Raw genomic sequence first — 13,963 nt, 5'->3', positions numbered from 1 at the left:
TTTTTACATATATGTTCTTCTGTATATAATAATTCTGCAGTGTACATGGTTCTTTCACATGGTTCCTGATCATATTTAAACATCATAGCCAACCTATATAGGTGTTACATTTTATAGATCAGAAAACTGAGGCTCATAGACTTTAATGAATTGCCCAAAGTTCTAAAATAAGTGAGGGCAGAGCTAAGATACGAACCTGATCTTCTGACTGCAAATCCCATGCTCTTTCCAGTTCATTGTGTGTTCTGTCTCAGGTTACCTCTGTCTTGCCTGTCAATTAACAGATGTCCAAGACCTACCATTGGGTGCGATTGTGGAAATGAATAAGTAAAACATGAGTTCCATACTAGGACATACTAGGACATTAAAACTAATTGGATAATGAAAGTATAGTTGATCCTTGAACAATACAGTTTTGAACTGCATGGGTCCACTTATATGTGCATTTTTTATAGTATAGGACTAAATATTTTGTTTAATGATTTTCTTAATATTCTTTTCTCCAGGTTATTTTTTAGAATACAATATATAATACATGTGACATACAAAATATGTGTTAATTGACTATGTTATAGGTAAGGCTCTGGTCAGCAAGAGGCTATTAGTAGTTGAGTTTTGGGGGGGTTAAAAATTATGTGCAAATTTTCAGTTATGTGGGGGGTGGGCATCCCAACCTCTGCATTGTTTAAGGGTCAACTGTGTATGTTCGAGTTTGAAATCAGTTAAATAATGCAGATGTGTATTTGATAAGTACTGAGTGATAGTAATACTTGACCCTTGTATATTACTTTGAGGTTACAAAGTACTTTTGTGTTATTTTATCTTAAGTTATCCTAGTGGCTCTCAACTGGATAATTTTGCTCGCCAGGGGACATTTGATAATGTCTGGAGACATTTTTGGTTTCACAGTTGGGGGATGGATTACTACTGGCATCTAGTGAGTAGAAGCTAGGGATGCTGCTGAACACCCTACAATGCACAAGACAACATCTACAGTGAAGAATTACCTGGCCCCAAATGTCAGTATTGTCACTGTTGAGAAACCATGTTTTATACTTAGGCTTTTGAGCTTTGCAATAGATGTTTTGGAAATAGAGGAAAGAGAAGGTCCCTGTGGATTGAGCTATCAAGGTTTCACGAAAGAGTGCAAGTTGAGCTCAGCCTTTAAATTAATAATTGCCAGTATTTTTATAGTGATACTGTATGCCAAGGACTTTAAATATATTCACTTCCTTAATCCTCACAGCAGTCCATGAGATAGGTACTATTATTATTTCCAAGTATAGAGGAGGAAACCAAGGTACACAAAGTTTAGGTAACTTGCCCAAAGACACTCCACAAACGGCAGACCTGGAATTAGAATGCAGGTTCTGGCTCCAGAGTCCATGCTTTTATATACTACCCAAAACTACTCTCAAAAATCTGTAGATAGCTCCAGAACAGGGGATGTTGGGAAGGATGTTAACAAAGGCAGGTACAATGTATATTTTTGAGAAAGTGAATTGACTTAGCCTGTTGAACAAAATATTTGGGTTGGATAGTAGTGGGAGATATCTGGGAAAAGAACTAAAACAAAATGAATGAAAAGGGTCAGAATGCCATGCTAAGTAATTTGGGTTTATAGATAATGGTATCATTAAATGATTTTTGAGAAAGGATGTGTTGTGTCCAGTGGTATTTTGGGAGAAGTATTCTAGTGGCTGTGTTCAGTATAGATTGAAAAATGGAAAGGGGAGAAGGCAATAGCTTGGGTGAGCAGTTTTTACCGTAATGAACTAGAATAGTAGCTGTAGGAATAGGAGAAGAAATGGCAGATGTGAAAGAGGCTGTGAAGGAAGAATTGATAGAACTTAATATTTAAATTTGGAGGGACGAATTGAAAAGGAGACCAAGATGATTTGGAAATGTTTAACATAGGTGGCTGGGAGAAGGATGAAAGAAAAAGAGGAAGTTAAGAAGTCAAGATCGAGGCAGAGAAATACGAATTTGGGTTTTAGCCTTGTTTATTTTGGGCATATCAGGCATCTCCAATAAATAGTTACAGATGGAAATTAAATCTGTAGGGAGAGATACATGTCCACAACATGGGATGATCACCTGCGTCATGAAAGTGGATGAAATTACAGAGGAGAGAGAATGGCTGGTGCTGATTCTTTCTCAGGGAGCATCTACATTCATAAAGACAATAGAAGGAAAGTGTTCCATTAAAGGAGCTAGGATAGTGTAGCGTCATGAAAACCAAAGGAGCAGTTTTTTTCAAATTTTTTAATTTTTTTATTACAAAGGAACAGTTTTAATGTGTTGCTTAGAAATCAAAGAAATTGAAAGGGTAGGAAGGGCCACTGGATTTTGAAACTGGCATCAATAGATTTAGAGAAAGTGATATACATGATTTGAGAAGTTTGACAAAGTGAGAGGAAGAAAACTTGAATGGTAAGAGAAAGACAGGATCAGGACAAGGTAGCAAAGAGTGAGGAAGTATCTGTATATTTTGGGAGATGGAGGTTGGGACTGGTATTTCTGTAAATGAAGGGCCAAGTTCCTGTAGAAGACAGAAAAGCATTAAATAGAATACCAAGGGAGAAAACTTAAACTTCGGAAAGGGAATCAGCTTCTTACTCTGAGCCTAGAGAAAAGAGTATGGGATTTGAATGACAATGACAATGAAAAGACATTTTCTGAGGTGGGAAGGAATATAGTAAGCAACCTCATTAATACGTAGTAAGTATACATATTGAATAAATTTAAATAAGGGATGTTCATATATTTGTGAGAAATTGGGAAGCAAAACTAATGACATTTTGTCCTATAGATATTTTTTAAATAATTTAGAACTTTTTTTGCATTCAGAACTTCCTTTGATTTATCAAATAACATCCAATTTGTGCAGAATAAGTTAATGGGAACTCCTTATTTACATGACTTTTTTACACAAATATTTTAAACCTGAAGCTTATCCTTTTAAGCATTGGAAGATTTAACATGAGTCTTTCCTTATTCTTTGCTAAATAGTGTGTCTGAATATATTTTAACTTTACCATCGTAAGTGGGAATCATTGAGAATATAATTGTTTTACTTTGCTTTGTGTAATCTGAAGCTATTAACATGTTTGTCCTTACGTTAAATTGCTTCTGACTGCTCTGTATTGATAGTTGTTTTGCTATACTGATACTTTATCTTTCAGTAGTTGGCTTTTAGTAATTTTTTCTTCATTTCTTCCTACTTTGTTAGTTGTAATCTGTTTCTTTATTCAATAAAGATGTGAAGAATATTTAGTGGAAAAAATATCCTGTCTTTATAGACCGCTCTTATAGTGGTTGAGACAATTCCTTCTGGGAAATAATGCCCATTAAGTTATTTTATGACAACTCAGTATAGTTTGGGGTTTGTTTTTGGTTTTGTTTTTGTTTTAAATTTGCAGTTAGATCCATGGCTGTGTTGAATGGTTGGAGTTGACTGGTATTTTGACTTGGAGAGTCATAGCATTACTATAGTTAGCTTTGTAAGTTAAAATTTATCATAAATGAAATGTTTAGTAGTAATGAACACATAAATTTTTTGTTTGCTTCATCTGACCAAGTATGGTAAAAATTGAAGAGAAATATTTGCAAAGCAGAATAATGATGCTAAATTTAAATAGGCTACAGCCCAGTGAACTTTAAAAGTTTTAAGGAATAAAAAAATTAAGTTTCTCATTGGGGTGGGGAGTTTTTCCTGTGGGAATACATAGACGGTTCCTAATAGTTGAATTTGGCCCCCAATTCTTTCTTTGGGATGCTATTTCCTATTTTTAGGTATCCAGGTAAAGCCTATTGTTTTTAGTCCTATTTTTGACATTTAGATAAAGTATATAGAAGCATTATTCTTTTCGGTTCCAAGAATACTAAAGATCTGATATAGTTTCATTTTCAAGAGGAGAAAGTTGATGTAAATGGTTTTTAAAGATTTTAACAGTTTTTTAAATGTACAGATTGAAAGTAATCAGGGCACTTTCTTAGATTAAATCGTTATTTGTCCCCCTGTTTCCCTTCTGCCTTTATAGTTTTCCTTAAAACAAAATAGAGTAGAACAAAACCAAAAGAAACCCAAAAACCTGGTGTCACAATTGTCAAGTATCATAAAACAAAGTCAACTAATGTTGACTCTGTTGCAGGGTTGGAAAGTCCCAAATGCTCAGCTTCTGTTTACTTTTTCCTCCATCAAAGTTAGAATTTCAAAATGAATGATATTTGGGGAGTAAAACTGTAAAGTCACTTCTCCCTCTTGATCCAAGGACATTGATAGTCTAGTTTTTTTACAGCTTTTACTTATAAGATTGCTAATATTAATGTCAAATTTGTAACATTTCAGTTAGCCATGTATATTTTAAAGTTGAGACCAGAGGGCTCCCCTATCCTCATGGTTGCCTGATGGTCTTTTTTATTAGAATTAACATAATCCTTTATCAGTAGTAATAGTTCTTGGCAATTTCTTTAAAGATCTGGAATGTTAAGATTTTCTTTTTGGTTCAAAGTTCACAAGTAGAGGTCTTGAAAAGAAATTTCAGCTTTGAATACTTCATGGATTAGCACTGTTCCATTAATAAGCACTTTTAGCAACCATTGATTTTTTTTTTTTGTGAAACCAGGACAGAAATTTGTATGTTTTATGGTACACAAAAGTACTGCTAAGGCAAGCAAATGTACTATTTGGACAGTCTAAATTTTTAAAAATTTAGTATTACTGTATATACTACAGTTTAAATTTAAAGAAAGTTTTATTTAAGAATTAGTAAAAATAAATAGTTTACCTTTTTATCCTCCATTTTCATTTTTAACCTTTTTTTTTTTTTAAAGTCCGCAGATGCACTTTTGGTGGCAATCGACTCTGAAGTAGTGGGAGCTGTTGATATACTACTTAATCATCGACCAAAACGATCATCAAGACCAACTATAGTAGTTAGTACTCTTAAATATTTATTAATTTGGATTTTTGAACCAAAATAGATCTCCTGCCCCATTGCCATTTTTTTCTTCCCCTAAATTTATTTTGTTTTAAAGAAGTAGATTTTTTTTTTTTTATTCTGTAAAATATTGCCTTCAAGTAAGTAGATACTTGCAGGAATAATTAATTTTGCTTTCAGGAAACCTTTTTAAAATTAGTGATATTTTCATAATTTTGTCATTGTGGACCAATATTTTTAGTTTTGGACATTCTATAGATTAGGTTGAAAATACAGATTAGTTTCCAAATGGATTTAAGAATTGAATATAAACAGTGAAACCATAAAACTGGTAGGTGAATATTTAAGTGATTATGAGTAGAAAGACTTTCTAATCATAAAAAGCAATGGCACAGCCTTTGGCTGTATAGAAGTTAAATTTCTGGAATTCAGACATCAAGCAGAATTTAGAAAGCAGATGGATAACTGGCAAAGATATTTTCAAAATATAGCACAAATTCATAATCTTAATAATTGAAAAATTGATGAAAAACACCAGGATCAGAAAAGGACACCAAAAAAAGTGTCAGAAAAGAAAATATAAGATGTTAAAACTTACTACTAGTGAGATATGAAATACCAAATTTTGCTCATCAAATTAGCAAAGATTTACTTATTTATTTAAATTTTAGTTAACATATAGTGTAATGTTGGTTTCAGGAGTAGAATTCAGTGACTCATCACTTACATATAACACAGTGTGTATCACAAGTGCCTTCCTTAATACCTATCACCCATCTAGCCCACCACCCACCCTCATCCTTCCATCAACCCTCAGTTTTTTTTCTGTCATTAAGAGTCTCTTATGGTTTATTTCCCTCCTACCTTTTTTCCTCCCTTCCCATACATTCATCTATTTTTTTTTTTACATTCATCTATTTTTAAATTCCATATATGAGTGAAATCATATGGTATTTGTCTTTGTCTGACTGACTCATTTCACTTAATATAATACGCTCTAGCTCCATCCATATCATTCCAAATGGCAAGTTTTCATTCTTTTCAATGGCTGGGTAATATTGCATTATATATAGCTCTTCTTTATCCATTCATCAGTCAATGGCTATTTGGGCTCTCCATTGTTTGGTCATTGTTTGAATGCAAATTAGTAAAGATTTTTGAAAATAATTATCATTGATGGCAAAGGAGTAGTAGAGTCTAACACAAATTGATGGGGAGGGTATTTTGGAAAGTAGTTTGGCAGAGTGTGTCATAAATAAGAAAGCTGTTCAGGTTCTTTAACCTAGTGCTTCCCCTTCTAGGAACTCTCAGAAATGGGGAGAAAAATGTTAATTATGATCTTACTTATAGCAATGAAAAAACCATGTGACCTAATTTAAACATCCCCAAATAAAAGATTGGAAATAGTGAAAGTCACATATATATTAAAATGATATTTTTAAAAGAATATTTAGGAACCTGAATAAATATGACTTAGGAAGGTGGGGAAAAATGGGAATCGTAAACTGGACATATAATATGAGCCAGTGTTAAAAAGATGCACAGACAGGGAACTATATGCAAATGTAGCAAAATGTTACCTAACAGCAGTCATCTCATTGCTAAATTAAGGATATTTTTTCCTTACTCCTTTTAATTTTCCTTATTGCTTTAAGTTTTTAAGACAGTCACTAATGAACAGATAAATTCTACTCTAAAATGAGACATTTGTTATATTTCAAAATTTAAAAATTATTCATTATTGGTGAGGATGTAGTAAAACAAGTGGTTTAAATAATTGCTGGTAGTGTAAACTGGCTATCCTCTGAAGAAAAAAACCATTTTAAGAAAGAATTATAAATTAGTTGTGGATTTTCTGCCATTGTCTGAGAACAATGAGAAGCTCTGCTAAATTGCATACTTTATCATACATTAGCTAAAATCTTTTACTATCATTTAGGTATTAGAAAGTATGTGTAAGCATGACTTGCTCTAGATGGTAGTACCAACTAGGTTAAGTGGTGATAAGAAACCAAAAGGAACAGGAAAAAAGGCTAAGAATATAGCCCTTGTCCAAATGATCAGAAATACCTTAGAATCCTATTCGATTTTCTGTCATCTCTTGCAGTCATTGTTACATTTTGGTATACTTATTCCACCTTGTAGCCTTTTTACCCATTTACTTTCTTGGCAGGGAGAGGGGGGTGTAGTATACCAGGGTATTGGCGCAACTGGCTGACATTATTTCATCACCATTAGCACCACCAGTCGACTCTTGAGTCCTAAGGCTCTGGCAGTCTTCACCTACTCAGTGAAAGAACACTTTGTACTTCATCTCTAACGAAAAGCCTTTGCTTGAGTACTTTCAGTGACAGCAAGATCATATTTTAAGATCCTTAATACTTCTTGACAGATAATGTAAAATATTTTTATATACTTTTTTTATGATTTCAGTGAATTCTGTATTCTTAGCTTATCAAAATTATCTTTTGATAAATTTTAATTTTTAAATACAGGTAGGTTTTTTGATAGTATGTAGATTATTTTATGAACAACGAAATAATGAATTTTAATCTTCTAATGTTTTTTACGTAGTCAAGTGTATTTTTTAGGAAACATGTGAACATTATTTAGATACAATTTTCTTTATAATCAGTAATAAGGGGAAAAAGGGCTAAATTTTTAGATTTCATTGTTATTTTTAAATAAATTCTTTAATTTGAAGTTTCCAGGAAATAAATGGGAAGTATATAAAGAAACTATTCGTAAAAGAAGGGGAAAAGCTAAGGATGTTGGAAAATACTAGAACTTAGCCAGTAATCAAAGGAAAGTAAAGTATTTTTTCACTCATAAATTGGGAATGACCATGCCTAGTGCTGGTGAGTGAACCTTGAGTGTGAAATGGGTACATTCCTATATTATTGGTAATATAAACTATGAAAAGAACTTTAGTGATTTATATCAAAAGCTTCAAAACTGTTCATGGCCTTTAGACCTATTATTGCACTTGAGGGGTTCTGTGTTTAATGAGTTTATCCTAAATTTCAAAAAAGCTGTATTCATAAAGATGTTTGTGGTAGTGTTATTTAAATAAGCAAAACAAAATATCTTGAACATAGGTCTATGAATTTTCTTAAATTACATGCTAGGTCTACACATGAATTTTATTTCCCAGAAATTCTGGGCTATCGTTTTATGAAATTATTAGAAGCATCCTTGAATTTCAAAATAGTAAGGACCATTGTTTTTAATCATTGATGCCAAATCACTTATTCCAAAGATGTCCTTAAAAGGAGGTATAATAGAGAAAGAACTGGAAGGAGACACTGTAAAATGTATTTTGCATAGTAGGAATATGGGAATTTTTATACTTCTTTCTGCTTTTCTCTATTTTTCAGATATTTTAAAATATGTGTGTACTACTTTTAAAACATTAATAAAAATTACCAAAAAACCCCTATGAACTTGATAAGCTTATGCAATGGAATCAAACAATTCTCAGGAAAAGCCATGTGAAAAAGTGAGAAGTATTGGGAAGATATGCAATAGTCATAAATCAGTCAATCTTTTTATTTAACCCTGGTTCTTTGTTTACTTGTTTCCTTCCTCATGTCATGCCATCAGCAGGCCCATGAGCCCATGTAGGGAAAGCAGCTCAGGCTCTGGTGTAATATGGACGTGAGTTCTGATCTGCATTTTGCCACTCTGTTGTGTAGCTTGGGCGCGTTAACTTCTCTGAGCCTCAGTTTCTTCATGGGGATTATAATGTTCAATTTTGCAGGCATTTTGGGGATTAAATGAGATGACAAACGTAAAGTGCCTAACAGTCCCAGGACTCATGAATAGTAGTTATTATTGTTAGTGTTTTTGTGCATTTGTAATAGGAAATTGTATAGGTAGTGATTGGGAATATGTAGAGAATTACACAAAATGAAGAGTGCTTCCTATTTACTTATTTCTTTCAGGTAGCTTCATTGTTATTAATGTGACAAGGTTTCCATAAAGTTGGAATTTTTAAGTTTTTCTTATGCATTTATTCTCTGCCTATTTTTAACATTTCTGTTTTTCCCTTTATATTCTTTTTCCAAGATTCTTGTTCTTTCTCCTTGTCATGCATGTTTCCATAATCTTGGGAAAATGAAACACTTTTCCCTAAAGTATTTCTCTAGGTATCCTCACTTCTTCTTTGTTAGGAAAGCAGGACTCTAGTTGTATGAATGTGTCCTATTGAAGATTTTTGTCTGTCATAATTATATTGCATTTATTAATTAATATTGAGTTATAAGATTTCAAAAGAAAATGAGTCCTGGTAAAATGTTTATCATATTTTTTAAAATAATTCTTAAATTCTTTGTGCCTTCTGATTTTTTCATTTCATTTTCAGATAAATATATTATTTTGAAGTCACAAATAATAATTTTATACATTTATATAAATATTTTTCAGAAACTAATGGAACGAATTCAGAATCCTGAGTATTCAACAACTATGGATGTTGCACCTGTCATTTTGGCTGCTCATCGTAACAACTATGAAATTCTTACAATGCTGTTAAAACAGGATGTGTCTCTACCCAAGCCCCATGCAGTTGGCTGTGAATGCACGTTGTGTTCTGCAAAAAACAAAAAGGATAGCCTCCGACATTCCAGGTTAGAAAGTTAAGGTTTTGATAAATAGATGTGCAATTTACTAAGGTATATGTCAGTGAAATATTTGTTATTTTTCTTTCTTTGCGGCTTTTAAGAAATATGGTACTGGAATGGCTTATGAAAGCTAAACTTCTAATTCCTTTGGTTAATATGAGTTTTACATTTTTTAGAAGTGTTTACTAAAAAAAAAAAAAAATAAGTGTTTACTAAATGATATGTAGTTAGGAAAAGCCTTCAAATTTGAATAAGGTTTACCTTATACTTCTGCTGGTGGGGCTTGGAGACACTATTTACTTTTTAAAAGCAGAGTTTATTAATCTAAGAGAATTTCCATATAGTGGAAGGGGTGGAGATACCCCTCCTTATCTTATTCACAAGGAAATAAAAAGTATGTTCTATCTGACTAAATACTTAACTTGTTATACCTCTTACTTCCCCTTTCACACAATATTTAAATCTTTTTCTCTTCCCTTTCTCCCCAGTCAAAAAAGTAAGAACAACTGAGGAGAAAATGAACAAGAAAGTATCCCAACTCGGACAGGCTGAGCAAGAGCACACACATGGGCATGTTGTATAAAGTTCTGGGCTAGACTTAAGAATCTCATTTTCAGGGGCGCCTGGGTGGCTCAGTTGGTTGGGCCGCTGCCTTCGGCTCAGGTCATGATCCCGGCGTCCTGGGATCGAGTCCCGCGTCGGGCTCCTTGCTCGGCGGGGAGCCTGCTTCTCCCTCTGCCTCTGCCTGCCACTCTGTCTGCCTGTGCTCGCTCGCTCTCCCTCTCTCTCTCTCTGATGAATAAATAAAATCTTTAAAAAAAAAAAAAAAAAAAAAAAAAAAAAAGAATCTCATTTTCAGCTTAAGTCTTCATATATATATATTACCTGTGTAGTAATCAAATATAGTTGAAATTACATCAAATATAACCTTTGCTATGGGAAATGTGGTCTGGAAGTCCTAAGCAGCTCCTTGACAAACTGTTTTTACAGTATGTGAAATTAGCCTTAAAGCTGCAAGCTATTCACCCTTACTCCTTCCTTACCTTAAGGACAGATCTTTGGTGGATTGACAGATAGTTACAGATCCATAAATTGAGAAAGTCTTCTGGGAATCAATTTAATGTTTATTTGCAGAGGTTGAACTGGAAAGTTTTTGGGGGAGGGGGTTTAAGATCTTGTTGATAGTTAAGGCTATATCATTTAACTTTTTAGTTTTAAAATGACTAGTCTGTAAAATGACAAGCAGAAATGATCTTTAAGGCTTCTTCTAGTTTTAAAATCATTTATCAATATTAAATATAAGTATTTCTAAATTGTATGCTTATTAAATATGTGTGTAGTTGAAGCAGCTGAGGTTGTAGGAATCGGGCCTAGAGAGAACACTAAGCCTGGTTCTGTTTCAGGTGGGGAAAAAGCTTTGTTCTGAAAGCTTTTAGAGGAGCTGGTGGCATGAGCTTGGTCTTTAGGTATGAATAAAAATAAAAAGGGGGACCCCTGGGTGGCTCAGTTGGTTAAGTCTGTGACTCTTGATTTTGGCTCAGGTCATGCTTTCAGGGTCATGAGATCGAGCTTCATGTTGGCTCTGTGCTCAGTGGGGAAATTTTCTCTTTTGCTACCTCCCTACCACACCCCTGCTCAAATAAATAAATAAATAAATAAATAAATAAATCTATCTTAAAAAAATAAAAAGGTTGTTTTATGCAGAAAGTACAGTATGTGGTTGTGGTTTATTTAGGGAACTCCAAATGATATGGTGTATTTACAGAAAAGTTTGAGAGTTTATTGTTGCTATTTGGGAAAACAGGGCAAATATCCTGGCTACAAGTCATTTCTTGGAATTGCTAAGTAGACTTCCTGAAGAAAAGAGGGTAACAACATGAGTAAAAAGAGATATGGGTGAAGGTTTTGGTGAAGTTGAAGAGCCAATACCCTGGCAATAAAGAAGTGAGGCAGTCTGTATAAAGTTACTGGTTTTTAAATTTTAGAGATGCTGAAGTTTCAGGTGATGATAAGATCGAGAGGCAGTAATTTTATTTTATTATTTATATATTTATTTTTAAAGATTTCATGTATTTGAGAGACCGAGAGCACAAGCCAGGGGGTGGGAAGGGAGGTAGAGGAAGGCGGAGAAGCAGACTCCCCACTGAGCAGGGAGGGTTTTTTTTGTTTTTGTTTTTGTTTTTTAATTTCAAAATCGATTTTATTGCAGCCAAAACAGTGGAATTAACTGTACATAATAAACTGTTATATATATATACACATTTTAAGTTATAGGGAATAAAGTTTATTTTGGCAGATAGTGTTAAACAAAATTAAAGTTGCATACATTAGTAACATAACTCAACATCCTTAATTTCGTATAAGTGTGACACATTTTCCTGTGTTCTGCTAAATCACCATAACCTAAACTGCTTTATAAAACTGATGTGTTGAAATTTATCTTTACTGCTTTTGCTTACGCTCTGATTCCAAACAAGAAGCTTTTCATAAGCTTCTTCTATCTCTGGGTCCATCTCATCATCAATATCATCCAAGTATGGATCACCAGCCCCTGATAAATCTGTCCCATTTTCTTCATAATCTGGAAAAAAGTCTTCTCTTTCAAGTAACTCTTGGTATTTCTCTTGGTAATCTGGATCAGCCGCGGTGAAAGGAACACCATCAGAGGTATAAAATGTTGGTTCATTCATAAAATAGTTAGGATCATTTTCAGGTGTTGCTTCTCTGTATGTTGAGGTTGCATGAACTCTACCCCAGTTACTTGACCAGAGTTCTACAAGCTTCAAGAGCATTTGTTTCACATCTCTGCTGCAATTTGCATCTAGGACAACATTTTCAAGACTGCAGGCTTGATCCTAAGATCCTGGGATCATTACTTGAGCCAAAGGCAGACCTTTAACTGACTGAACTACCCAGGCATCCCTTAGGGGTGATTATTTTATCTTACTTTTTTTTATTATTGTTAAAATTTTTATATTTGAGAGGGAATGAGAGAGAACACAAGTGGGGTGAGGGGCAGTTGGAGAAGCAGACTCCCTGCTGACTCTGGGGTTAAAGGCAGCCGCTTAACCAACCCAGTCACTCAGACGCCCCAGGGGCCATAATTTTAAATGGGTAGGGAAGGGTTATGGACCATTGTAGTTTAGAAATAGTTTCAGTAATATAATTGCTATGATTAGGTTTTAGTCTCAGTTATTCGATGTGTTGTGAAATTTCAAATAACTTTAAAGGAATATTTGAAATCTTTATTGTCTATCAAAGAAAGACAAAGTTTTTAAAGAGTTGAGAAGTGCCTTGTTTAAACTGCATAGTGATTTTTATAGTTTTGAGTTTGAATGCCTGTAAGCCCAAAGTATACTCAACTTTACTCATATTATAACCCGCTTCACCTTTAAAAGCAATTGAACTTGTGCAACTTGGCTAGAAAAGTAGGATTTGACATTGAGAAAATCAGTGAACTATGAGGCTCTAGTAATACTAGTTTGAAAGCTATTTATTTATTTATTTATTTGACAGACAGAGATCACAAGCAGGCAGAGAGAGGGAGGGAAGCAGGCTCCCCGCTAAGCAGAGAGGCCGATGCGGGGCTCGATCCCAGGACTCTGGGATCGTGACCTGAGCTAAAGGCAGAGGCTTTAACCAACTGAGCCACCCAGGTGCCCCTGAAAGCTATTTATTTTAACTACACAAGTAATATGTGAATAAATCCTCAAATCTGTGTAAAAATTCTAAGTTTAATTTTAACCAATCTCAGTTCTCCTCCTATCTCTGGAGCTAACCAGTATGATTAGTTTGAGGTTCTGTATTCTGCTCCTTAATGACTAGAAATCTAATTGGCTAGAAATGTGACTCTTAACTGTGGTGTTAGATTGGAAACTAGTCTCCATCAATAGCCATCAATCAATGTTGAAGTTACAAATTCCATCTCCTGATTTCTGTCTATACAGAGTCCATTCAAGTTTCCTCTCCTACTTCATTAATTTTGCCTATATGTTATTAATCTTATTTCATCTATTCCAGTTTTTATGGTTGTCCAAATATTTAGGTTGAGCCATATGAAATTACTGTCTTAAAAGTATTTTGGACAAATTTCATATTCCCATATTCTTCTTGGTGTGGATGAAACCAAAATCCCAGAAAGTTATGTAGAATATAATCATATAACTCTAAAGGCCTCAAAGAAAAATTTTTTAAGATTTATTTATTTATTTTAGAGAGAGAGAGCATGTGCACGTGAGTGGGGTTGGGGGGGTGGAGAGGCAGAGACAGAGGAAGAGAGAATCTTCAAGCAGACTCCCCACTGATCGTGGAGCCTGACTTGTGGCTTGATTCCAGGCCCCTGGGATGATGATCTGATCCGAAAGCCAGAGTCGACCACTTAACTGACTGAGCCACCCA

At 34.1% G+C, this 13,963-nt stretch overlaps 1 protein-coding gene across 6 annotated transcripts in view; it reads left to right on the top strand.

Annotated features, from left to right (window-relative positions):
• TRPC1 (transient receptor potential cation channel subfamily C member 1) overlaps positions 1 to 13,963 on the top strand; it is a 73,200-nt gene that overhangs the window by 12,185 nt on the left and 47,052 nt on the right. For 3 of the 6 annotated variants that reach the window (XM_059163858.1, XM_059163859.1, XM_059163862.1), the window contains 2 exons: positions 4,837 to 4,938; positions 9,369 to 9,571. In XM_059163858.1, coding sequence (XP_059019841.1) covers positions 4,837 to 4,938; positions 9,369 to 9,571 — 305 coding nt within the window. The remainder of the gene's footprint in view (positions 1 to 4,836; positions 4,939 to 9,368; positions 9,572 to 13,963) is intronic. The other 3 variants (XM_059163860.1, XM_059163861.1, XM_059163864.1) reach the window with 1 other exon arrangement.

This window comes from Mustela lutreola, chromosome 2 (assembly GCF_030435805.1).
Source record: "Mustela lutreola isolate mMusLut2 chromosome 2, mMusLut2.pri, whole genome shotgun sequence".
Lineage (NCBI taxonomy): Eukaryota > Metazoa > Chordata > Mammalia > Carnivora > Mustelidae > Mustela > Mustela lutreola.
The sequence above is the reverse complement of the archived record's forward strand: the minus strand, read 5'-3'. Positions and strand labels throughout refer to the sequence as shown.